Source organism: Lepidochelys kempii, chromosome 1, assembly GCF_965140285.1.
Source record: "Lepidochelys kempii isolate rLepKem1 chromosome 1, rLepKem1.hap1, whole genome shotgun sequence".
Taxonomy (NCBI): domain Eukaryota; kingdom Metazoa; phylum Chordata; order Testudines; family Cheloniidae; genus Lepidochelys; species Lepidochelys kempii.
In genome coordinates, this window is record NC_136380.1 from 253,452,623 (window position 1) to 253,476,981 (window position 24,359).

Genomic DNA, 24,359 nt, shown 5'->3' on the forward strand with positions numbered 1-24,359 from the left:
GTTTCACTGAATCAGCCCCACAGTTATCTTGGGGCTTGTCTTCACTAGGAAATCTTATGTCTAAACATGATTGTGAGGAGGTGAATTAGCTGATGTAATGTTAAATTGTCTCCACCGACTAATCTGTCACACTTAGCTAACTAGATTTCTCACAATCTTATTGAAATATTTCCTACTGGTAACAAGCTTTGGAGAATAAGAGGAGTCCTACAATCAATAGCATTATGTTTCTCTGTATTATAAACGGTTCTTTGAAGATTTATATATTTTTTGTTTGAATTAGGAATGTGTAAATGAGGGGTAAACAGCCCTGGCTAGCACCACAGTCATTCCCCATTCAGCTCAGAGAATACATGTGCAATGATGGATCAGTTTTGTAATGTGAACAAAGATCCACTAAGGAGGAGGAGAAGTCCACTCCGCAGTTTTCACCTGACTGGTCTGCAGAGGTGAAAAGCTAGATCACCAACAACTTCACCTCACCTCAGTCCTTTACTTAACTGTTCTCAAGTACAGTTCATACCGAACTATATTTTGTACAGAAAAATAATTAGGTCAATGCTTTACCTGAACCAGGCAGAATATTTACAACGCCTTTGGGAAATCCTGCTTTAGCTGAGAGCTCTGCAAACTTTAAGGCAGTCAAAGGAGTCACCTAAGTATGTACAAAATAGTCAGATTAGGTCTGCTATTTTAGTTAAATATATCGTGAAGTATTTAATGTGCAATACGTTTTAGCCTATTGCAATATGAATCTTACATTAGTTCATATTTTTACAAAGCTGACAAAGTGACATTCCCTTAGAAAAAGGAGTTCATGTTGTTCACGTCCAAGATTAACTATATTCTGAGTACACATGCATCTCACAGTGCAACCTCCTCTCCCCCTCTTCCCTAACCATAGCTCCATACAACAAAGACATCGACAGACAAACAGAAAGATTTAATGTATTCTCTAATTTGAGGGTGCCAAGAGTACTAGTGAAGACAATGAGTGCCTTGTATCAGTGTGGGAATAGCTACTGCTTTACATGTTTTTTTACAGCATGCAACAGGTCAGTCAATGGATGGAGTGAATGGAAGCTTTGCATGAGTAGGGACTGGAGGATAACACCCATAATTTGCATTTTCCCTTTTGATTTTACCTGTGCTGGTTTGAGAACTAACGTGTTGCCTGCAGCCAAGCATGCTGCACTCTTCCATGCAAGCATCATCAGTGGGTAATTCCAGGGGATAACAATTGCACAGACTCTTAAGATCGGGAAAAATATGAAAAAAGTTACATTTTCATAACAGATTTTGAAAGGATTTTCTATTTGTCAAGGTTAAAACTAGTCTGCAGTCATTAGGAAGAAGACAACAGCCTTACCCTATGGGTTCCTTCTTGGTGAATGTTAGGTTATGGTTTGGGCGTGCTTGGCTAATCGGGATTGTAGACCCCTAAAAGAAAGACAATGGATTTAAAGAGTATATCTCTAGAAAGGAAAACTAAAATGCACCAATTACCTAACCATGTTTGTTTCAGAAAAATCACTGCCATCATGGAAGGCGTCACAGCCAGATTTGTTCTGTTAATGGGATGCCAGAGAGAGAAAGATGCTGGAATATTGCTACTGTATAACCTTCTACCAAGAATAGGAGGTACATCTCCTCTACAGCACTTCACATTCTTAACCAGCTTATCTGGCACCACGAGTTAGACTCTAAATCCCTTTTTCCCCAATAGGAAGCATAATATGCTCCTATCATGTTTCCAGGAAGACTCTTACTAGGTAAAATTCTAATTCTGTCACCCATAATTTTGAATGCCTCATTTCCCTGTGTTAAAGTTGTTCTTCTGGGCTGTACAAGCAAAAGGCAGTACCAGTAAAGAATAAGTATACAGAAGCATTGTAATTTGTTTCTGACTTTGGGTAACTGCTGACAAATATTAGCTTGCCTGAATTTTGTCACACCATCCAGCAAAGTATCTGAATGTTTGCACAGACATTCCTACATGGGTCTTCAAAGCTAAAGTGTAGACAGCTCCTGAGTCAATGGCCTCAATTGTTGCTAATTCCTCTTGGTGTTCTTCCATCAGGTCAGCAAGTCTTTTAATTAAAACACAAGTGAGAATCAAAAACAACAACACTGGGAAACGACACCTCCAACTATACCTAACTTACAAACATGATGTGGGACTGCAAAATACTGCAACTCAGGCAAAATTTCCATTGACTTCAGGATTGGGACCTTTGGCTATTTGTTAACCTAAATAAGGGCCAAATACCCAATAAAGTCAATGGGAGTTTTTTCATTGACTTAAAAATGCTCTGACATCCACACTGCAATACAGAGACCAAGTCAAAGTAACCATATCCCAGAGCCCCTAACCCCTCCCCCGCAATTCTGAAACATGGCCACTCTAACCCTAGGACAAGGAACGTCCATCAGATTCAGATGGATTTTTCAGAGGAAGTAAAATAAAGTTAAGAACCATGAGCAAATATAGCAACACCCCTTACATACCTGTACATTAATCTCCCTCTTTCCCTTGCATTCATTCTTGCCCATTCACCATTTTCAAATGCATCTTTTGCTGCTGCTACTGCCTTGTCAACATCAGCCACTGAAGCATAAGACACCTTTGCTATTATCTGTCACAAGACAGCTAAGTGTTAGCTCACATTTAAAGTGGTGTTACATGCAATACTTCCTTTCTCTCTTTTTTTTTAAATTTAAATATAAACAAACATTTAATTTTCTAATGGCTACCAATTATGCATGGATCAATCAGGTTCAGAAAAGCTCAGACACCATTGATGGTGGTGGAATTCGGAGGATTGTGTGAACAGCCAGAATTCTGGATCCCTTTTTCCTCAAACTCTGCTAACAGCAGAGCACACCCTCATGACTTATTTTATTTCTTCAAAGATCACATTAACTTACTGATGTGACAATGAAGACGTGGAAAAGCTTAGTGTCTGGCACGACAATAGAATGCCTAAAAATTCTAGAATACCATCTGGATATTGCCTCCCTGGAATGGTGTATTTGTTACAGGTATCACCATAGATGGACACTTATATTTAAGATACCTTAAGAGAATACCAAACTGCTCAGGCTGTACTTGGTTCTGGCCTCATTAATAATGGTATAACTAGCTCCATTGACTTAAGTGGAATTCAGTTACTCCTGATTTACAGGTTTCAGAGTAGCAGCCGTGTTAGTCCATATTGGCAAAAAGAAAAGGAGTACTTGTGGCACCTTAGAGACTAACCAATTGTTGTTAGTCTCTAAGGTGCCACAAGTACTCCTTTTCTTTTTTCCTGATTTACTGTGGCATATATGAGATCATAATCAGGGCTGTTATTTATAACTTTTCAGTTAACAGTTGCTCAGCCAAGATTTGGTACTTTTTGGAAAAAAAATATGCATATTGAGAAGTCATTTTAAAAAGTGATTTAAAAGGACACTTTCAAGGCAAATTTCCTCTAAACTTTTACAAAACTTCTGACCAAGAGAAATGTGCTCAAGACACTAACAAAAATCCCAGTGGAAACATTTTTTAAAAGAACAAATAAGTACCCCCCTGCTCTGTCTGCAAAGTATGAGAACCTGCTAGTGAAACTGACTTAAAACAGATTATAAACATAGTGAAATTAATCAGCCAGTTTTCACTATGCTGCCTAAAATGCAAAAAGTGAATAAAAAGCATAAAAACTGAAAAGTAAATTAGATTAAATTATTAACATTTCAAGATAACTAAAAGTTGAAGAAATTTTTTAAAAAGTTTTGATTGTAAAATAGTAAAGGATTCTTTTTAAATGTACTACATAATTTTCAACTTGGCAATATCCTTTTAATGTTTCAGATTATTTATCCAGAAATGTAGTATTCAGAATAAGCCAGTATTTATCACATGCAGAAATTACTCACTGATCCATCTGTTGGGTTTATAGTGTCATATGTTTTTCCCTCTTCAGCATTCATAAACTGTCCATTTATAAAACACTGGTAAGGCATCTTCACATTCATATTGTTAACATTTTTTGAAACCTATCAGTGAAAGAAACACAACATTTCACGATTTTGTCATGAGTCTCATGACCATTATTGTTTTCCTTAAAGCACCAGCTCCTGGAGTCAAGTGGCTATGTGATGATTTCAGCCTTCATTCTTAAAAAAAAAAAAAAATTCTAGCTCTTGTTGCTATGGAGAAGGCTTCAAAATGTGAGCTCGGTGCACCCTAAAGGCTGAAAAAGCAGAAAGCAAATAAAAAGAACCCCAAATCTATTGTTACTTAATCTCATGATTTTAAAGCCAATCTCATGATTTTTGACAGGTTTCAGAGTAGCAGCTGTGTTAGTCTGTATCCACAAAAAGAAAAGGAGGATCCGATGAAGTGAGCTGTAGCTCACGAAAGCTTATGCTCAAATAAATTGGTTAGTCTCCAAGGTGCCAAAAGTCCTCCTTTTCTTTTCATGATTTTTGGTGAGCCTGACTCATAATTTTTGAACATTTGGGGTTGGCAATACAGCATATATGGCTGTCAGTATCCATCGCTAAGGCAAAACTAAATAGGAATTGTACTTCCTCCGAGGAGATGAGCCCAAATTATTAAATGGATTAATTAATCTGTATGGTTTTACTAGTGGATATCCAGGATCAAATCATCATTAGAGCCTCAATACAGCAAGGTATTAAAATAGGTGTGTGACTAAGTAGGTTTATAATCCAACTGAAGTCAACAGCCCTACTTATGTGTTTAAAGTTACTGTGACTCTCAGAGCTCCTTTATGTCAATTAGTAAAGGGCTCATCCAACACAATGTTGGCAGAATATTTAGCCAAGCAGGGACCTGTAAGGTATCATATGAAAACGGGTGACATGCTGGTCACAAATATTGTTGCATGATGTATGTACAAGTTGTTCATAAAGACTTTATGTATGTGTGCTGGAAATAAGTTCTTGTAATATGTTTTGGAGGCAGCTGATAAACAAGCCTGCCCTTAACAAAGGAATATAGATTTACCTGTCTGCATGGCTCTAGTTATGAGAAAACAGCATGGCTTAATCACAAGCAAAGGACAATGAAAGTACAGTTGCATCTAAGGTAAAGAAAGTGATCAAGTCAACTGAGAAAGCAAATTGACAAGAGGATGAAGAAAGAGCTTGGTGCCCAAAGAACAAGCAGCAGGGGAGAGGAACTTTGTCTTGGTTTACTTTTCAAAGAATACATTTCAAAAGTTTTCTGGACTATGGAAGGGAACAAAGGGGACTCCTTTGTTATCCATCTCTTTGGGGACAACGTGATAAGCACTCTCTGATTCTGTAAAAAGTGGTCAATCCTCCTGCCTGAGTGACTGGAGATGCTCATAGCTTGATGTAAGTGAAGAAGCTGCTTAGGCAAAGATTGTAGCTTGATTTGGTTTTATATCCCTACCTATCCTGGACAGCCATTGATGGGCCTATCCTCCATGAATTTATCTATTTCTTTTTTGAACCCTGTTATAGGCTTGGCCTTCACAACATCTTCTGGCAAAGAATTCCACAGGTAGACTGCATTGTGTGAAGAAATACTTCCTTTTGTCTGTTTTAAACCTGCTGCCTATTAATTTCATTGCGTGCCCTGTAATTCTTGTGTTAGGAGAAGGAGTAAATAATACTTCCTTATTTACTTTCTCCACACTGGTCATGATTTTATGTATCTCTATCATATCCCCCTCCGCCCCATGCTAGGGTTCCTTGGAGGAGAGTCTGTTGCTGTTTTCCTCAGAAAAGCAGATTTTTTGTGGGCATGATGACAGAGATACATGAGCAAGGCACTCTAAGGAAGTTTACAATACCTACGTGTGCAATACGCATGAATCCATCCACTGCTATTGATCTCCCAGTTTCATGAGCAATGGAATTCACCAAATTTCACCTCCATCCCCAGTCACAAATAAATGCAAACTACAGAAACGAACCCAACACTCCATCAAAGAAAGTGGGTAAAATGTCAATAAAACCAAAAAAGGCTTACATAATCTATGACTAATTCTTCTTCTTCATCCTCTCCCCTCAGTTTCCTCACAGCCATCTGAATAAAGTCTGCAAACTTAGTGGCCATATACACATCTTCATTTTGCAGCTGAAGTCCACCATATTTTTGTTTGATCTCTTCAATCATTCTGAAAATTGCAGAGAAATAGTAGGTTGATCTTTACACTGAAGTATTGTTGAGACAGTCAATTATTTGGAGTAGGGTTTTGGTTGGTTGTGTACAATGTGTTGGCTTTTTTGTGTGCATGCTATTACTCTGTAGCTGTACTGTATTACTGCTAGCCATTGGGCTATATGGGGTCCTCAGTTGTACACAGCAATTGTGGAGGTGTTATTAGGGTCAGAATTTGGCCCAATGGCTTTGAAATACTCTGAGGTAACATTTTAGGGATAAATGGCAAATGATGAACATTGTGTCCCATGTAACAGGGTGCACTCCGTTCCTGCCTTCTAGCTTCATAGAAACTGCTCAGACTTCACCAGTTAGTTATCCACACAGTGCAGTTTAGTTCAGATTCCTGTGCCAACCCCCTTACAGTTCTGTGCAACAATGCTATTTGCAGTGTCCCTTGTATCATCAGCCCTGTCCCCGGGGGTCTGAGAGGAGAAGTGGTCTCCCTTCCTTGAGAGCTCTCAAAGTTTGGACTTGGACTCAGCCCTGCTCCTCTCCCCTTGCACTTCCTTCCTGTGCCTTTTTAATCACTCCTCAGATGATGGGCTAATTAATCCATTAGCTCACCCAGTCTGATTAGCAGATTCCATTCCATTCCCCATTCAGACCTCTCTGGGGAAACAAATTAGTGCCAGAGAGATCAGCTGACTGGCTAGCTCCCAGCACTGTTACCTCATGCAGGTATTGTTCACTCTATTTAGTGCAGCTCAGGAGTTGTGAATCATGTCATATTTGGTGGATTATTAATAGCAATGATTTTGGTAAAACTCTCAAGGGCTTCTCATGTGATGGCTGTGGACATTTGGGGTAAAGAAAGGAGCGATGCTCACTGATGTGACCTGACACAGCATGGTGACCTCACTGCATTTGGGAATAGTGGGCTCAACCCTCCTTGCGCATATCCCCACTGATCTGAATGGAAGTTCGGCACACAGCTGCAGAATTGGGCCCACGGATTTGGACTAGCTGTGTCAGAGCTCTACAAATATCTGCCATGGTACTCCCTTAGTTTTGGGGCTAATCCTGCCCTTGTTATTCAGGCAAAACTCCAATTGAGGACAATGTCATGAGAGTCGGGAGTATTGCTTGAGTAAGCAGGGCAAGGGCCCAATCTTGCACTGACTTTGGTCGGTGAAGGATCTGATGTGGCACTGGGATCACCTTATTAGGTTTCTGGAAGTAGGAAAAGGAAGTGGTTAGTGTGGTGAAAAAATGCATTTAAAATCATTTTCTCTTTACTGTTTTGTGACTTCTGATTGGGGAAGAGTGGGGAAAGGAAAAAATCACAGATATCATGAGAACCATAACAAGGTCACAACTATCATTTATCGCTTCGAAACATGGCTATTTAAAATATAAAAAAGTTACCTGACAACATGCATCGAGGATGCTCCAGATTTGAAGAAGTCTGTAGAATCCTCAATTACAGCAACATTGCTCAAAATTCCCTTCCAAATGGACTAAAAAGTATAGAAAATAAATGAGGCATTAATACAAACAAACCCCTCTAATGGCATAAAACATCAGTTCACTGACACTAACCTAGGTCTGTGTGTATATTTTTAAACATAACAGCTTCTTTAAAATCAATTACTTCTAGGGATAATAAAAGAGGAAGCCAGAAAAGCAAATGAGGATTTTTGCTGTAACCACCATGCTAATGATTTGCATGTATACAGTTTGCATTTTTTTTAGTGTGGCAGATGAAATTACTGTTGACCCTTTGGCCTGAGCAGTTAGCCAGCATGCGGGGCTTTGCAGGTTTGTTTTGATCTGGGGAACTGATGTTATTAGTTGTCTGAGTACAAGCTATTTCTTTGTTGCAATCAGGGGCAGCAGAATGAGGTTGCGGGCCATGGAAACATTGTGGGTGCTGATATATGTTTCCTCTCCCACAATATCTCATGAAGGTGAGAGTGGAACCTGGTTATGCTTCCACCCCTGCATGCATGCATTGGGGACAGAGGTGAGAGCGGAAGCCTGGGGAGGGGCTGGAGATCAGGCTGGCCGTTAGGAGGCAAGTAGGAACAGACAGCTCTCCTCTCCCCACCTTCCAGCTACCACAGGTCCCAGCAGAGACATCCAGTCCAGGGAGGAACATATGCCCCAGCTGCCAGGTTGTGGGAGAGTGCACAGGCACCTGGGTTGGGGGCAGGAGAGCACTGGCACATAGGGATTCAGCTGCTGAAGAACTGCCGGGATGCCCATTCCCAGCCAGCATCCGGCTTCCACAGGGAAGAGAGCTGCGGGCTGGGCAGCTCCCACCAGCTTCCGATCTGTTAGCTCCTCGCAGGTGGTGACCGTTTTCAAACTGTGGGGCACATCTGCTTAGGGCAGCGGGCCACCCAGTTTGAAAACCTCTGTGCTAAATAGAAGGCAGAAATGACTCCATGTCCTCCCCCATGTGTTGCCTCTAGTTTGGGGGGGCAATGCCCCCCATGCCCTCCCCAATCGCCACCCGTTTACAGAGCACGTACACAAAGTCCTGGTTCCCCAAACACGGTAGGAACAAATAGCAGCAGGCAGTTTCTTTGCTCACATTTTCCAAGCCTGCCTCTGCAGAAAATCCTGTGCCCCAAGGAGCTCTGTCCCTCTGCTCCCTCTCAGGGCCATGCTTCATTCTCTTGCTTCCTGGTGACCTTCTCACCACACAGCTTGCCAAGCAATCCCTTTTAGGCTGTGCATTTGCCATCACTCCCAGGGAACTGCTCAGATTTTGCTATGTGGCCAGTTATCTTGGGCGGTAGTCTCCCATTATTTCCAGCAATTGTTACATAAAATGGGTTTAACTGCTCCTTCCCCCTAGCCTGAAAGAAGGGTGGTTAGCACACCCATTGGCTTCAACCAGATCTGCAATAGTCTAAAGCTCAAAGACCCACTTGACAGCCATTAGCACCTTCCAGCATAACGTTCCATTATTAGTAGTAGTACTATAAAAATATTCCTGTTGTGCATGAAAATTATTTTCCCTAATATTACGTTGTATAACAATGCAGCAAAATACAGTGCAATACCAACAGTTTTCTTGCCTATCTTTCTTATAACCTTAATCTTCCAAATAACACCACCACTTTAGATGTATAGGATCTGATCCCCTGAGGCGTGAAGAGGGCGGGCTGAGGAGGACTGGAGGATTTGGTAGTTGCGTATGTGCAGCAGGGACTTTTGGCACTGGGGAAGGGCTGCGAGGTAGTGCTATAGAATAAATACTCTAGATGGATATTTCTGTTAAAATGGCAGTGTAATTGCTGCGAATGTGCACATTTAAATTGTTACAAATCAGTTTCAAGTTGTCTCCACTGAGTCAAATAGGGCAATTCACACCCCTAAGAAATATTGTTTCTTAGGCTATGTCTACACTATGCAGCCATGTACAGGTCAGACTTCTGTATCAGATAAAGACTGACTACAGGACTTTCATCTCAGAGAGAGACCCAAGAGATGTGTCTTCTGTAAGATCCTTTAATGTTCTGCCACGTATGGCTGAGGTTAAATATGGGATGTCACACATGGTGCACTATATACACTGAACAGTATAATACAGTGTAGCATTCTGTTACAGGAACCCTTGAGTATGAACCCGCAGCATCCCCACCGGGGAGTCCAGCACAGCACTTTCATGCGCAATGATCTTCACGGCCCCAGAGTCTGAACTGCGGAGCAGTGTAGACAAGCCCGCAGATTCTGTTTTAGAAATAGGATCAAATCTTGCTGCTGAATGTTTCCATGAAAAAAATGATGCCAGCTTCTCCAGTTTGTTTGGTGTCTGAAGGCCCCATTGTTGAGGGAGAGGTCATGCTGGTTCTCTGACTCTGCTTTGAAGTGTGTCTGCCACTCATAGGATATAATCCAAAACCATTCTCTTCTCGACCTGGTCTTTAGAATCAATCACTTATATCTAAAGAAAAAGCTTCTAGGACCATATATACATTTGTGAACGCCTACCCTGATCTCCAAACACATCTGAACTAATTTCAATAGCTTAACATTCATTCTTGTACTTTTGTATATATTTTGTTAAGAAATAACTTGCACCTTTAAATAAAAGTTATATCATGTCTGTACCTAGACATCTTTAATGCTTTTCTGTAAACTAATATCCTGCTGAACTAGTTTACAGAATTACCTTGATATCTTCCGCCATCTTTTTCTCCTCTTCTGTAAGTTCTATGACAGACATGTCATCAGATGAAAAGTATTTAGATGCAGGGATCATTTTTCCATCTTCAAATTGTAGATTTCTCACCAACAACTGAAAAAGAGGGGATATGATTTAAGTTGATGGAAAGGCTGTAAAACGTACTAAGGAGAAATTAATGTGTTAATTCAAATAATAATGAAATGAGTAAGTGTCTGGTAGGAAATCTCAAATCTGTGATAAAGATATCTTTAAATATTTTCTTCACCACAAACTATAGTAAATACAGGTACAATTTAACAGATCATAGAAATTAACATATGATGGGGGGTAAGGAAATGCCTGTAAGGATCAGTGGGACATGAACACAGACCTGCAAGGTTACTGGACAACCACCATTCCCACGCTGCCACCTGGTGGCATCTGGAACCTACTTACTCCCTGCAAACAATCTGCTGAGGTTCGCGGGAAGTTCTACCCAGAGTAATCTGACTGACACTGGTTTTAGCAATCCCTGATTGGCACCTTGTTCCTGTATAAGTCCATGGGGCGTACCAGCAAGTGCCCAGGCAACAATGAGAATCCTTAGCTACTCATCATGACTACCCTGCTTCTCTGTTAGTGAGCTCCTGGTTCTGATCTCAGCTCTGACTTCAATTCTGACTCCCAATCGACCCCTGGAACTCTGACACGGACCCAGTATCGGCCAGATTCCTGATTCTGTCTCTGACCCTCAGCTTTGCTCATAACTCTGACTTAACCATTAGCTTGATTCTTAACTCTGATCCTGGCTCTGAACCCTGCTTTCAGTTCTGGGATCCCAAGCTCCCATTACTAGTCCTGCCTACCTTCACCCAGGATCCTGACAATACCTAAGATAAAGAACAGAATAGCATTTAGCACTCTTCATGAAATAACAGAAGATTGACATGTTCATGGCTGATTACCTGGCTGCTATCACTAGCGTTGCAAAGATTACATTTGGATTTGAATGGCATGAAATTTCCATACAGTTTACATTTTCTCCTAATGTTGATCAGTCCATACAGTTTTTCACCTCCCTTACCCGTGTCCCCCCGCGCCCCTGCTACACTATTTATCTTGTTGAACACTTACCATCTTTCCATCATTACCAAAAAGAACTAGGCCATTTTTGGTTATAAGCCCAGATTTTGTGGTGCCTTTTATTGCCAACGGTTGTCCAGGAGGCACTGGTCCATCAAGTAATGATGATCCATAGAAAGTAACCATCTACAAAACAAAATGAATGACAGATGCATAGGCTCTAAATCTCTCTCAACATGCTGAAAATGCAATGACACTGTTTTCCGGCTGTTAATGGGGGACAGGCCTTTTGTTCCCTTTACTTGTAAACTGCAAAAATTGTGTGACTATATTATCTGTGGGGCTTCACAACCCACCATATGCAACTCTTTGTCCAAATGCAAGCCCAGGAAAATCCTGTGAGGGACAGCTACTTAACACCAGGCCAGGCCCTTGTTTCTTTTCTTCTTACACCGCAAGCTTTGGGAGGCAAACACAGTATCCATCTCAGTGTTTACATAGTGCTTACCACAGTGCGGCGCAGATCCTGATTAGGGCCTGTGAGCAATATGGTAATATAAATATTAAATAATAATTATAATGACTAAATTGAGTATGCTTGGAAAATCTCCTAACGTTATTTACTAGGACTCAACCGTGAGCTCTGCTGTGGACCTGTGCAGGGGCCAAAGAGGGCACAAGGAGCCCCCCTTACTCCCCTAGACAGGTTACCTACATCACCAGAACCTGTAGGGGAGGGATAGTAGCTGCCAGCAAGCTGCTACTCCGCCCCCAACCTTGACTCATCCTGGTCGATACGAAGTGGGTGGGCCAGAGTTTTGGCTCTGGTCCCAGTGAGCACAAGGAAGCTAGTGCAGAAAGGGAAGCAATCTGAGCTAGCAAATGGACTGGTGCAGAGGACTTCCCCAATCCTGAGCAAGGAGGAACCAGGACCAGGCTGTGACTATCAAAGTCACAATCTGATTCCTGCCCTGCTCCTAGGGTAGTGCAGCTATCTGCTGCCTCTTACTCAGGCTGGACTGTAGGATTAGAATCCAGCCCATAGGGAGAGCCAACCAAAGGCTGGTTTGGTAGCTAAGCAACTATCATGCAGCCATTAAAGTAACTTTAATCTGGTCTCGATATACTTACTCCTGCCTCCGTGCTGGGAGCTGGACTAAAGGACCTCTTGAAGTCCCTATGTTTCTATGATTCTATGACTTTAAAACATTTTAAACAAGGAACATTTGGATCAAGGACATATTGCCTTTTATCAAATTGAAAAGAACAGCTTTGTGATAAACGGTGATGTACTTTTCTTTCTGGTAAATGGTTCCAGCATTCAAGGCCAAAAATCCTTTAACAATAATTCATTTTGTATTTCAATGGCTTGCAATATTATATTCTGGTGTTACCTTGAGACATTAGTATCTCATTATCATTATGTGATATCTCATCATACCTCATTACATAAAGTAAAACTATTTCCCCTTGTTTATTCCTCACCCCACCCCACACTTTTCCTCAGACGTTCTTGTCAACTGCTGGAAATGGCCCACCTTGATTATGACTACAAAAGGTTCCCCCCCCACACAGGTAATAGCTCACCTTAAGCGATCACTCTGGTTACAGTGAGTATGGTAACACCCATTGTTTCATGTTCTCTATGTATATAAATCTCCCCACTGTACTTTCCACTGAATGCATCTGATGAAGTGAGCTGTAGCTCACAAAAGCTTATGCTCAAATAAATTTGTTAGTCTCTAAGGTGCCACAAGTACTCCTTTTCTCATTATGAACAGTAATGTCTAGCTATTTCCTACAGTATCTGGCACTATCTGGCTCTGCTCTCTCTGCTTATGGATTTGAACTAGAGCTCAGTCCCTTTCAGACACACGCTTTTATTTTTTCTTTGAACTAACTGACCCTATCAAATGGACTCACGTCTTGGACTTAGCCATGATTTTTCTGGTGATTGATACTGTGACACTATGTCCCCCATATTCTTCATAGAGATATTGTTATGAGTATGGCATAATTAGGATATATTTTGTGCAAAATAAGGCATATGAGATATCATTGGAAAGGTTATGATTTACTGAATACGATTATCCCATCCGTATGCATGTATCATTTCTGAACCTGAAGTTAGGAATATTGACTATATCAATTACAAGTGGGTTTTCACCTGGGGAATGCCCACTCGACAGAACGCAGTCAGTCTGGATGGGCCATTAGCGAAAACAAGAGGTCTTAGAAGATGTTTATCACCCACAGAGAGTCCTTCCTGAGGGTGTTACAACCAGCCTCTGAGTTATGGCTACAGAAGCATGTGACCAAGTCACCTGGTACTGGAAACTATCTTGGAATACCAATGTTTTTCCACTGACTGGCATCAGAACTACGGAAACAAAGGGTTCCTGCCATATGCAAAAGCTGTTTAAGGCAGGGGAGTGACATCATCGTGGTTTGTTCTTCACTGTCTCCCTGCCCAAGATGACTGCTGTAAACACCTAAGACTGAACTGGGAAAGAAAGGACTGAACCCAGGCTAGAGGATGTCTGGCCTGTGAAAGGAATATCTGGAGTTTTAAGATGCAAGCAAGTCTCTGCAATCTGCCTAAAACAACATTTAGGGTGAAAATTTGCTGCTTATAACCAGTTTCTTTAGTATATTAAGCTTAGTTTGCGTGCTTGTTTTATTTACCAGGTAATCTGCTTTGATCTGATTGCTATCCCTTATCACTTAAAATCTATCTTTTGTACTTAATAAACTTGTTTTCGTTTTGTCTAAAACCTGGTGTGTGGAATTCATAACTGGGGGTGCTAAAAGCTGTTGCATCTCTCTCTCCACATTGAGGAAGGGGACAATTTTCATGAGCTTACGCTGTGCAGTTCTCTGTGCAGTGCAAGACGGTATAATTTTGGGTTTGCACTTCAGAGGAGGATGTGCACTTGAGTACTGGGCAGTTCCTTAGCTGATCTTAGCATGTGTGTGTAAAGCTGCAGCTGGTTGTGTCCCTACCTGTATGTGTGCTGGTTAAGTGCAGTCTGAAGCATGAGGAGAGCTTGGCTGGCTTTGCCTCAGCAATACAGTGTAAAGAGAGCCCAGGCTGTTGGGTCAGGTGGTCTCAGTGGTACCCCGGTTACAAGTGGCACCCTGGGGGCGGGAGGGGAGGGCAACCCATCACAGGTACATTTTATTAAGTGACTTGATCTATATTCTGATTGTTATCAACGGGAGTTACATGTGATCACCAAAAGGAGGCTGCATCTCATCTGTAACTTTTATTACAAAAGCAAATAACAAAGATGGTATGAAAAGTAAGGAAACACTTAAATTTCACATATCATACCTGGCCATCAATCACTGTCCAAGCTCCAGGTACTTTATCATGCCCTCGGATCCAGTTATGCAAAGCTTCTGCAGGCTTGTCCCAAGAAATCTAGGAAATCAAGACACATGATCTGATTCTTTCCTATCTGGCTATAAATAAAGATAATATTTCTTTCCAATAATAACAGCAACAAGTTGTTTCTCTCTTTCAGTTGTTTATTTAAGAATCTAGAAGGGGTCTTGAAAGGAAAGGAAAGGAAAGGAAAGGAAAGGAAAGGAAAGGAAAGGAAAGGAAAGGAAAGGAGACATTCTCCAGATGGCTAGTCATCAGAGTTGTAAATTGGGACACTATGAATCTTACTCAAAACTGCTTCTGCACAAGCTTTCCTTTTCAAAGTCTCTAATTCATATGATAAGTATGAGGATCACACATGGAGGATGCAGGGGTCCCACTTTATAAAGTTTTTATGACAGATTATATTCATGTTAAAGACACAAGCAGTATGTATGTGTTAGAGATGGGTACAATCACATCAGTGAAAAGAGTCACATATAGTTATAAGCAACCTGTGGGACTCTATAACAATTGATTAACCATTTATTAAAACACTAATCATGTATTAACCCTTTATCATCTCTTTATTAAGCGAAACATTAATACAAGCCTGGGATTCACACAAGGTATTCAAAGAATGAGCCAGTTTAATGCAAGGAACAAGCATGGATCAGGCTGCATTAAGGATCCTTTAGCACAGCCCATCTATGACCCTTGTAATCCTACACAATGCATGCATGATGTTAGCACTTCTGCTGCTATGGGATATGATATGGACTTAAAAAAATATTTATTACAGAACCAAGCCCATGATATTCAGTGGTCTCTCTAGCTTAAACTCAGAGAACATTTTACAGCTATGTTATAAGCTGATGACAACACAGTTTTACAACAGAGAAAAGAAAACATTGCCTCATCCAGCTCTCCTTACTCAGGCAGAACTCGCAATGAACTGAGTCTGAGTGAGGAGAACAGGGTTGGGACCACAGACACAAATTTAACAAGTGTCATAACTCTACAATAATAGATAAATAAAACTAAACGACTCTAAGGCTTCCTTAATAACTCATTTTAATTTTACATGCATCATTTAAGTTAAACAACAGTCCTCGTTTTTCCTTGACAGGTTTCAGAGTAGCAGCCACGTTAGTTTGTATCCGTAAAAAGAAAACAAGTACTTGTGGCACCCTAGAGACTAATAAATTTGTTAGTCTCTAAGGTACCACAAGAACTCCTTTTGTTTTTCCTTGTGTCATCCTCAGCAGCACCCCTCCAGTGTGCCTGGTCTAATATGCATCTTCCCCGGGGGGATTATCAGAACAGCTAGGACTCAGCCATCCTTCCTTACCCTGCTTTGCTGGCGTCCATGATGTCCAGCAGTGTATGGGGACAACCAGAATATGATCCAAGATAATTATCTTTCTAGATCTGGGATCATTTTGGGAAATTCACCTGTAGATCTATGTGTCTCTTCAAAAATGTTAGTCAATAACTTTTTAGGCAGAAAAAGGCAGTAGGCAGCATTTTATACGAAGACTGTCTATAGAGGCTACAGATTGAAAGCTTTGCTATGCTGGTTTTTTTACACCTCCTGTTATCAATAGTTTGCACTGTTGTAGCAAAAATAATGGAGGAGTCACAGATAGCACTCTATATAATTTATGGTGGCTTTCCCAGCCTTGGATAAGGTCCCTGCTTAAATAGGTAGAAAAAGCAAGGAAGCTTATTATACAACTGGTCCGGCATGAACAAACCATATAAAATATGTTCCCATTATAGTCCTTATATAGATAATTTAAAAAAAAAACGTATTTAAAACTCCATCTGTTTGACGGAGAATTAAATTTTCCCAGCATGAAATCTCTTTCTGGCAGAAAGTCCAGTGCTATTTGTTCGGGGGGCGGGGGAAGAAGGTCTAATCCAACTGCCTTTTTCCAGGCAGTCGGATATATTAAGAATACTAAGAAACAGCAACTGTGTAGATGATCCTAGATAGGACATTATGTTGCTAAATATAAAAAGCTGAAGCCAGGGCATAAGAGCTTTGCCTAGGGATCTATTACATCTCCGTGGAATTCATCCAGAAATTTGGGAGGAAAGGGATTCAATATCTTAAGATATTAATAATTTAAATATATCAAAAAGTATAATTCTACCCTGTGAATACAGAGGAGGAATCACTGAATAAGCCTCTCCCTTTTTATTAGTGAAAAGAATGGAGGATGGGATTTTCAGATCCATTTAAGTGACTTAGGAACACAGGTCTCATTTACTTTCAATAAGATTTGTGCTCTTAAGTCCCTTAGGTGCTTTCAAATTCATAGAAGCCAGATCCAACAGTCCATGAAGTCAATGCAATCCTTTCCATCAGTCTCGGGAGGCTATGGATTATGTCCTTGAGGAATAACACCATATTTTAAAATACCAACAGAACACTAGTCATTAGAAGTAGTTGTAATATTTATTTGTAAAATACAAGATCCATTTTAAATTATGTAACTTGAGTCTGAACGCTCTCCCTCTGAAGCCAATGGCAAACCTGAAATGATTGAAATGGGAGCAGGAGCAAGCCCTTACTGTGCAGAGTACTCTATCAAAGACTCAACAGAAGATTAAGTTTCATGAGTGATGGCCATGAGGAACCATATGGTCTCTTGGCACTTGCAGAACCAAATCCTGGGATAGGAAAGAACACAAACCAACCAAGCAGCTCTTGGGTTTGCGCTGTTCTCAGAAAAGGGAATCACAGTCTACTATTGCTTTTTATTTATCTTCTCCTCCCATCAGTTCTGTTTGCTCTCCCCCTATTTCTCTGAAAATGCTTCTCTGCCAACTTTTCCTTTGCCCATGCTGCTCAATTCCCTCCTCCCCTCTCTTCTGCGAATTCCTTGGCATCTCTTGCCTCTTCTCTGGCTGCAGGTCCTGCTGATGGCACCTGTCCTTAAGGCCTGTTCCTGTTACCTCTTGTAATCCTTCTCCTATGCAGATAATCTTTCTCCTTCTTGGTTTCAGCTGCTTTTAAGGAACAGTCTTGTTTATTTATTTATTTATTGCAAAGAAGAGGCTAGACATCTGTAAAAACAGCTGAAAGCAAAGAGAAGAAACCAATACTATGTGATCTCCTAGCTCTCTCTGTAGCACCAATAAGTATTTTGCAGATCATGAAAGGTTCATGGATCAGAGTTTGAGACTCCCTGATCCAGGTACTTTGTTAAAATGTAATCAAAAGTGAACATGGAAGTACAGAGCTTATTTGTTTGACAGTAATAATAATAAAAACAGACGCAGAGAGGTTCCGTAACTTGCTCAAGGCCTGAGCGGAAATCAGAGCTGGGATTAGAATGCAGAAGACCCTGGCTCCTGCTTGTATATACACTCCATTAGATCTCATCTCTCTCTCTCAGGCAGGATGGGCATTTTACTACATGCCTATCTCCTACGCACTGCTCCTGAGTTGTATGCTCCAGACTTCACATCTGACCTGGTTAACACATAATTAGTTCAGAGAGAGTATTTAGTACCACAACACACTGTCTTTAAAGACACTGTGTGTGGCACTAACTATACTCAGACAAGTTTGTGCAATTAGCCCCTTAATCTATTTTTGGAATAATAATTTCTACGACTAGAGCTTGTAGAGAACAAGTCAGAATGATAAAATATTTCTGCACTTTCTATCTGTGTCAGACTTGTTCTTGCTAATTAGGACATGGTCCTCCACACACTAAAGTCAAAGCGACAATTCTCATCGACTTCCACTGGAGTAGTACCAATACTCCAGAGATCTTTTGGCACATTGAACATAAAGTGGAACTACATTGTTATTAGCAACACAGTGTTGTTAACACAACAGTACCTCTGCATTTTCTTTCTTCTGGATCCCTTCATATGTTGCCCCTTCTTCAGGCTGAGGCATCTGAGGAGCTTTACCATCAGCAATTAGCTGGACAGCTTCTACCTAAACAGGAAAAAAGCAGTTTTAATTGCTCCAATAGGCCAATTTTTCTCTTTGTTTACACATGCTCTGCCCTCAGTTATACTTATTAGAGTCAGTAGAAGTTTTTCCTATGTAGGGTACAGGACTTGGCTCCTTATTTATTTTTTAATCCAGGGTTGCTGAAGTGTAAGGGACTGATCCTGCAAAGACTTGTGCATTTGCTAACTTTATACACCGCAGGCCCATTCACATCAAGAGCATTACTCACTCACAGTGAATAAAGCTAAGCACTTGCATAATCCTTGCAGGATTGAGGCCTAGCTGAGGGCAGAATATGACCCTATATATTACATTCAGCCTTTCTGTTTTTAACAGTTTGCAAAAACAGCAATGACTTGGCAGATTCCTGTGTAAATCCCTGCCAATATTCAACAGGAAAGGAGGAGGGGATTTCTCAACTGTTCCATGCACATAGCACTTTTTAAAAACAAATTATGTTTTCTGTTATGTTTTGTGTGTATGTGTGATGCACCAGCACACACACCAAAGTCCACACTTTTAGGTTTAAATTTGACTTCCTGATCCACAAGTAAAATAAGGTTCTGGCAATTTTGCTAAACAACAGAGCCCAGACCTGCAAGTCCTTAATCCCCTGCGTCATCTCACTGATTTCAATGGGATTACTCCTGTGAGTAAAGATCTACAGGCTGTGGTGCTCAGATATTAGCAAGGTACAGAAGAGTTAATTTCCGCTGGGGACACTGTCAAACTACAATTGTCTTTGTGCCTTCTGTGACATGTGGAAACAGTCACCTTTTTTTAAATAACAGAACAAAGGAAGCTCTAACAGAAATGTTGTCTCAAATTTTCATTTTTTTAATTTGAAAGCTCCAAGTCTCTGTTTTCTATGATGCTATAAACTATTTGCTGCTGATTAGTCCAGTTTAAAACAGGGCAAATTCAATGCAGGTGTAACTCTATTGAAGTCAAAGGAGTTACATCAGAGATGAATTTGGCTCATTGACTTCAGAGGGAGCAGGATTTATCCCCTACTCAAAATATTGTGGGCCTCCAGTGGTGTGAATGCGCATAGCTCCATTGAAGTCAATGGAATTACTCCAGCTGAAGATCTGGCCCAGTATATTCCAATTTCTTTAGTATCTAATTATATTTCATTTATGTTCAAATTCCAAGAGGATTAACTATGCCAGATTTTTCCTTTTAAAATTTCTGTATTCAGCACAGGCAGACTTACCATAGCTTTTATGCCTTCTGGGAAAAGAAAATTATTATATAAGTCGTCCACGGTATCGTTCCGTCCTACATCACATTCCCGTTGCAGAAGAATTGGTCCAGTATCCAGACCATCATCAGCCCAGAAAATAGTAAACCCTGCTTTTTTATCTCCTTGAATTAAAGTCCTGCCAATAGAATATTTTAGAATAAATATAGAGGAAATGACCTTAGTCACAAATATCAGTCCATTTGATAGTTCATATGCCTGATACAGGCACAATATGGAGATGCATGTGTGTGGAGTCTAATCAGCTTTCTTAGTACAGTCACTTCATTGCTATTATTCAAGGAGCTACAGGCTTGACTCTGCTGATGTGTACACACAATGACATAAGCAAGGCTATAGCCAATGTCTTATGTGTTGTGCTTTGCAGTCCAGTCATTTTTGTTTCATAGTTTATTGTGCTAAATTTTAAATTAATTATAAATGGTACAACAAATGGCACAGAAGTTCTGCAGTGGGATGTGATACCATTTGCAAGTTGGAACCATCAGTACTAACAAAACAAAATAGTACTAATGACTGTGGTTCTACACAGTCTTTTTCATGAACATCTCCAAGTCAGTTACTTAAAATTAACTAAATAAGCTTCACAATATATCTGAGAGGTAGGTAAGAGAAACAGAGGTGGCTTACTACTAAAATGTATTTCCAGGGTGGAACATGACAACTGTTTAACAAAGCACAGCAATGCTACACAACAGTCCTATTCATATTAAGTGAATAGGAACATCATATCCAGTTATTGTCTTCAATGGAACTATGGTAAATTTACATCATCTCAGAATTTGGTCCTGAATTTTGAAAGAATGTTAGCCACACAGGTCCCAATTCCCCTTTGGAGCTACAGGCCCTCCACACTGCTGGAAATTAGGCACAATTGTCTCTACTTGTGTGGCTCAAAACTGACACACAAAATTAGTGAACACCTCTTAAACACTTGGCTGTATATAAATCTCCAATATTATTTCCTGCATGATCTAAATGTTCCTTGGCAGCCTCCCACCTTAGTTTTTGCGGCTTCACAGAACAACAGCAAAAGCTGTAATGATTGCAAGTTGGTGGATTTGGAAAACTATAACGTGGGCAAAGAGGTGACTGCACTGCAGAAGTGAGATTCTCGGTCTCTGGAAATACTAGCAAAAATACCTAAGCTTGTCATATTACTGGCTCTTGCAACCTGAAACAGAACGTCCAACAGAAGAGAAGAGTTGCCTCGCAGATATGGCAGCAGCACTGATGTGCTATAATAGAGGGTATAAGTCTTCAGTGAATTCTAATTATGGTGGATTTAACTACTTAACTACTATTAGCAGCGGAAGATATGTTACTAAACCTCCTCATTCAGCAGTAAAAGTGCACCCCTATGTGTTTGAACTGAAAGAAGGCTTGACATAAGGAAGGACAAGCAGGGCTTGTTTACAGATATAATAAAAGTTTACAGATATGTGAAACCTTACACAGATATGTAAGGCACATATCTAAACCTGTTTCAATTTCCTTCATTAAGTGTTCACCTCTTTCTTTTTATATACTGAATAGAGTTATGTGAGTGAAAACATACTAGGAACATGATTCATAGCAGCAATCTCAGTAGAACACTGAGTAACAAAACTGGTTAAAAAAAATCAGCAAAAATTACACTGAGTCCATGGGCCAAACCTTCAATAAGGCAGCTCAGTCAAAGTCAATAGAATGATGCCAGTTTAAATCAGTTGAGGATCTGGACTCTGTATCTTTCAGAGATATGGGAAATCTAAATAGCTTTGGGGCTTTTTGGTAAAAAAATAAATCATCTCACCAATTGATAGCTGAAGCTCCTCTGTGGCGGGGAAGGATGGATGGATGGTAGATAATTGATCCATGCTTAGGACTGTCAATAACATCCATAGGGATGAACTGTGTACAGAATGGAAGTACATTTAGATCTGCTCCAACTGATTTGTAGGCTTCAACTACTTCCCGGTTAGGCTTGCCCTTAACTCTCCATCTGGGGAACTTAAAAACAGGGGTGCCATCTTTCTCTGCTGCCAGTGCTAAAAAACAAGAAAAATACATCATTTTTTAAAAAAAGTATGTTACATTAAAAATTAAAATGTAACAAATAAGGATGACATAGTATGACAAATCAATCAGATAATTAAATAAAAAATGGCTTCTTTGTATTGATGCTAAAATGCCATTGTACTCTATTGCCCTGTATATACTAACCTGTGCCCACAGAATTCAGATACCTTTGTCATGGGGAGCATGTTACTCTTACTATATAGCACCATAAACAACTACTTTATGGTACTTGTCACAGGGTGGCTGGCTTCAGTGATTAAAGTAGGTTTAGCACCTCTATGCCAGAACAGGTGCCCCCCAGTCAGGCCAATTAAGGGGGTGGAGCTGAACCTGGGTCAAGAGGGAGTTTCAGTAGGTACATCTATATTGCAATGCAAACCCAGGGTTTGAACTCAAACTCAAGCCTAACCCCCCTTCTTTCTACAAAACAATCACAACTTAACATACAGAAAGGAAGGTGAGCTATGAGACCTTGGCTGTGACAAACTAAACAGTCTCCAGGGTGCCAAGTTCCTTTTAGTATTACATAGTGAATCTCATACTCCAGTAAGAGAAATAGCATGTGGAAAGGCTAAAATTTCAGGGAGAAAGAGCATAGTAAGAGGGACAACTGTTTCACAAACAAAGGAGCAAGTATCATCACGTAGGAGGCCATCAAGGGAGAAGGTTGGCATAATAGTTAAACCAGGGTTAATAAATTATTTTTTGTCAAGGTCTAGATTTCTTAGTCAAAGTATAGTTGAGGTCCAGATTCCAGAGAAAATAATACAAAACCAACAACAATGGTAATAAGTAAATAAAAAGATTTCACAATCTGAGTTTCAGAAGTGCCAAGCACTCACAGCTGTAACTATAGTTAGTGGTGTCACAGTTCCCAAAGTAACAGCACCCCTGACCCTGTGCTGGGCTCCTTGAGGGCACCCAACTTAGACCTCAAGCCTCTAACCATCACCTCTCTTAGGGCAGAGGCCCACAACTCTCTCCCTCTAGACCAGGGATTTAGGCTTCAATTCTTCCTGCAATTCCCTGTGAATATCTGATCAGGTCTGACTTTAGTTCAGCACCTTCAGTCCTGTTCTCTCAGAAGCAATGACAGAGTTAAGCAAGGACCAGCCAGCCTTCATAAAGGAAAGTATTATTTATTCAGAACAAAAGCACTGAAGAGAAAACATACCTTAAAAACAATAAACAGATTGTGTGAATATCAAACTAACTAGGTGTTACCCCTCTTCCACATGGAGACCTGGCATGTTTTAAAACTTCAGGTCCACTCGCAGGACCTGGTTCCATTGGTCACAGTCTCATGCCAGTTCTTGGATTGGATGAGAGAGGCCCCTTCCCATGTCAAGTTGGTCATTTTATATCATTTTCAGTTCTTTGTCAGGAAGTCTCTGGAACTAGGACAAACTAGAATACGCGATTTTCTCCAAGAATGAGACTTCTTCAGACTTGTTACCTACCCCCCTGCCCTGGTGATTTTAATTCCTGCAAGACCCTGCAACTCCCTCACTGGGCTAGAACACTATTACTAGCCCATAAAGCTACATATGACATTTATAAAGCTGATAAAGTGATCTTTGAATATTCCATGCTTCTACAGCTCATTTCACAGGTTGACAGTTCCTGATAGTTCATTCATGCTTATAGGACTTCTCTTACTGCACTGCTTTCCTAATTTTAAGAAAGAAATTAAACCCTTCACACCAGCAGGTAACAATACAAGGTGAGAAGGGAAACCGAGTCACATTTTTTCAATAAAAATAAATCAGCAGTTTCCCAAATGGGAGCTGTGTTTTGAACATATTACGGACTATATAATGCTAAGTACTCTGAAAAATCAGGTCCTATGTGTGTCAGATTGGATACCCAAAATTAGTGGATACTTTTGACTTTATTGTCTGTGTTTTAGTTCCCTATCTGCAAAATGGGGATAATGATGCTCCCTCATCTCACAGGGGTGTTATGAAAAAAGACAGTACCCTTTGTGAAGCACTCAGATATGATAGTGATGCGTGCCATAGAAGAACCCATGCGGAAATTAATAATTCTGTCTTCATAACAGAGTTTGAATAATGTTTGGTAAATAAGGCCTGAGGCCACACACTGAACAACAAGGAGAAAATAAAATATTGAATAGCTGCTCAATAAATTAGCACTGTCCAGTCTGTGCACTGAATGGAGAAGGAAAAAATAACACGGAATCATGTAATTAAAGACTGTATCATAATGCATACACACAATGGGGCCAAATTAAGATTGCACAGGCCATTCTCATTCTGCATTTCC

The 24,359-nt window shown here is 40.4% G+C and overlaps 1 protein-coding gene across 4 annotated transcripts in view; it reads right to left on the bottom strand.

Annotated features, from left to right (window-relative positions):
• The window catches only part of ALDH1L2 (aldehyde dehydrogenase 1 family member L2), a 64,929-nt gene that overhangs the window by 26,582 nt on the left and 13,988 nt on the right, over window positions 1–24,359 (bottom strand). For all 4 annotated transcript variants that reach the window (XM_073323883.2, XM_078850579.1, XM_078850576.1 and 1 more), the window contains 14 exons: window positions 21,808–22,042; window positions 19,965–20,130; window positions 18,629–18,730; window positions 14,737–14,826; window positions 11,454–11,588; window positions 10,326–10,451; window positions 7,568–7,659; window positions 6,008–6,155; window positions 3,919–4,038; window positions 2,509–2,636; window positions 1,940–2,090; window positions 1,370–1,440; window positions 1,146–1,251; window positions 568–655 (listed from right to left, as the gene is read on the bottom strand). In XM_073323883.2, coding sequence (XP_073179984.1) covers window positions 568–655; window positions 1,146–1,251; window positions 1,370–1,440; window positions 1,940–2,090; window positions 2,509–2,636; window positions 3,919–4,038; window positions 6,008–6,155; window positions 7,568–7,659; window positions 10,326–10,451; window positions 11,454–11,588; window positions 14,737–14,826; window positions 18,629–18,730; window positions 19,965–20,130; window positions 21,808–22,042 — 1,758 coding nt within the window. The remainder of the gene's footprint in view (window positions 1–567; window positions 656–1,145; window positions 1,252–1,369; window positions 1,441–1,939; window positions 2,091–2,508; window positions 2,637–3,918; window positions 4,039–6,007; window positions 6,156–7,567; window positions 7,660–10,325; window positions 10,452–11,453; window positions 11,589–14,736; window positions 14,827–18,628; window positions 18,731–19,964; window positions 20,131–21,807; window positions 22,043–24,359) is intronic.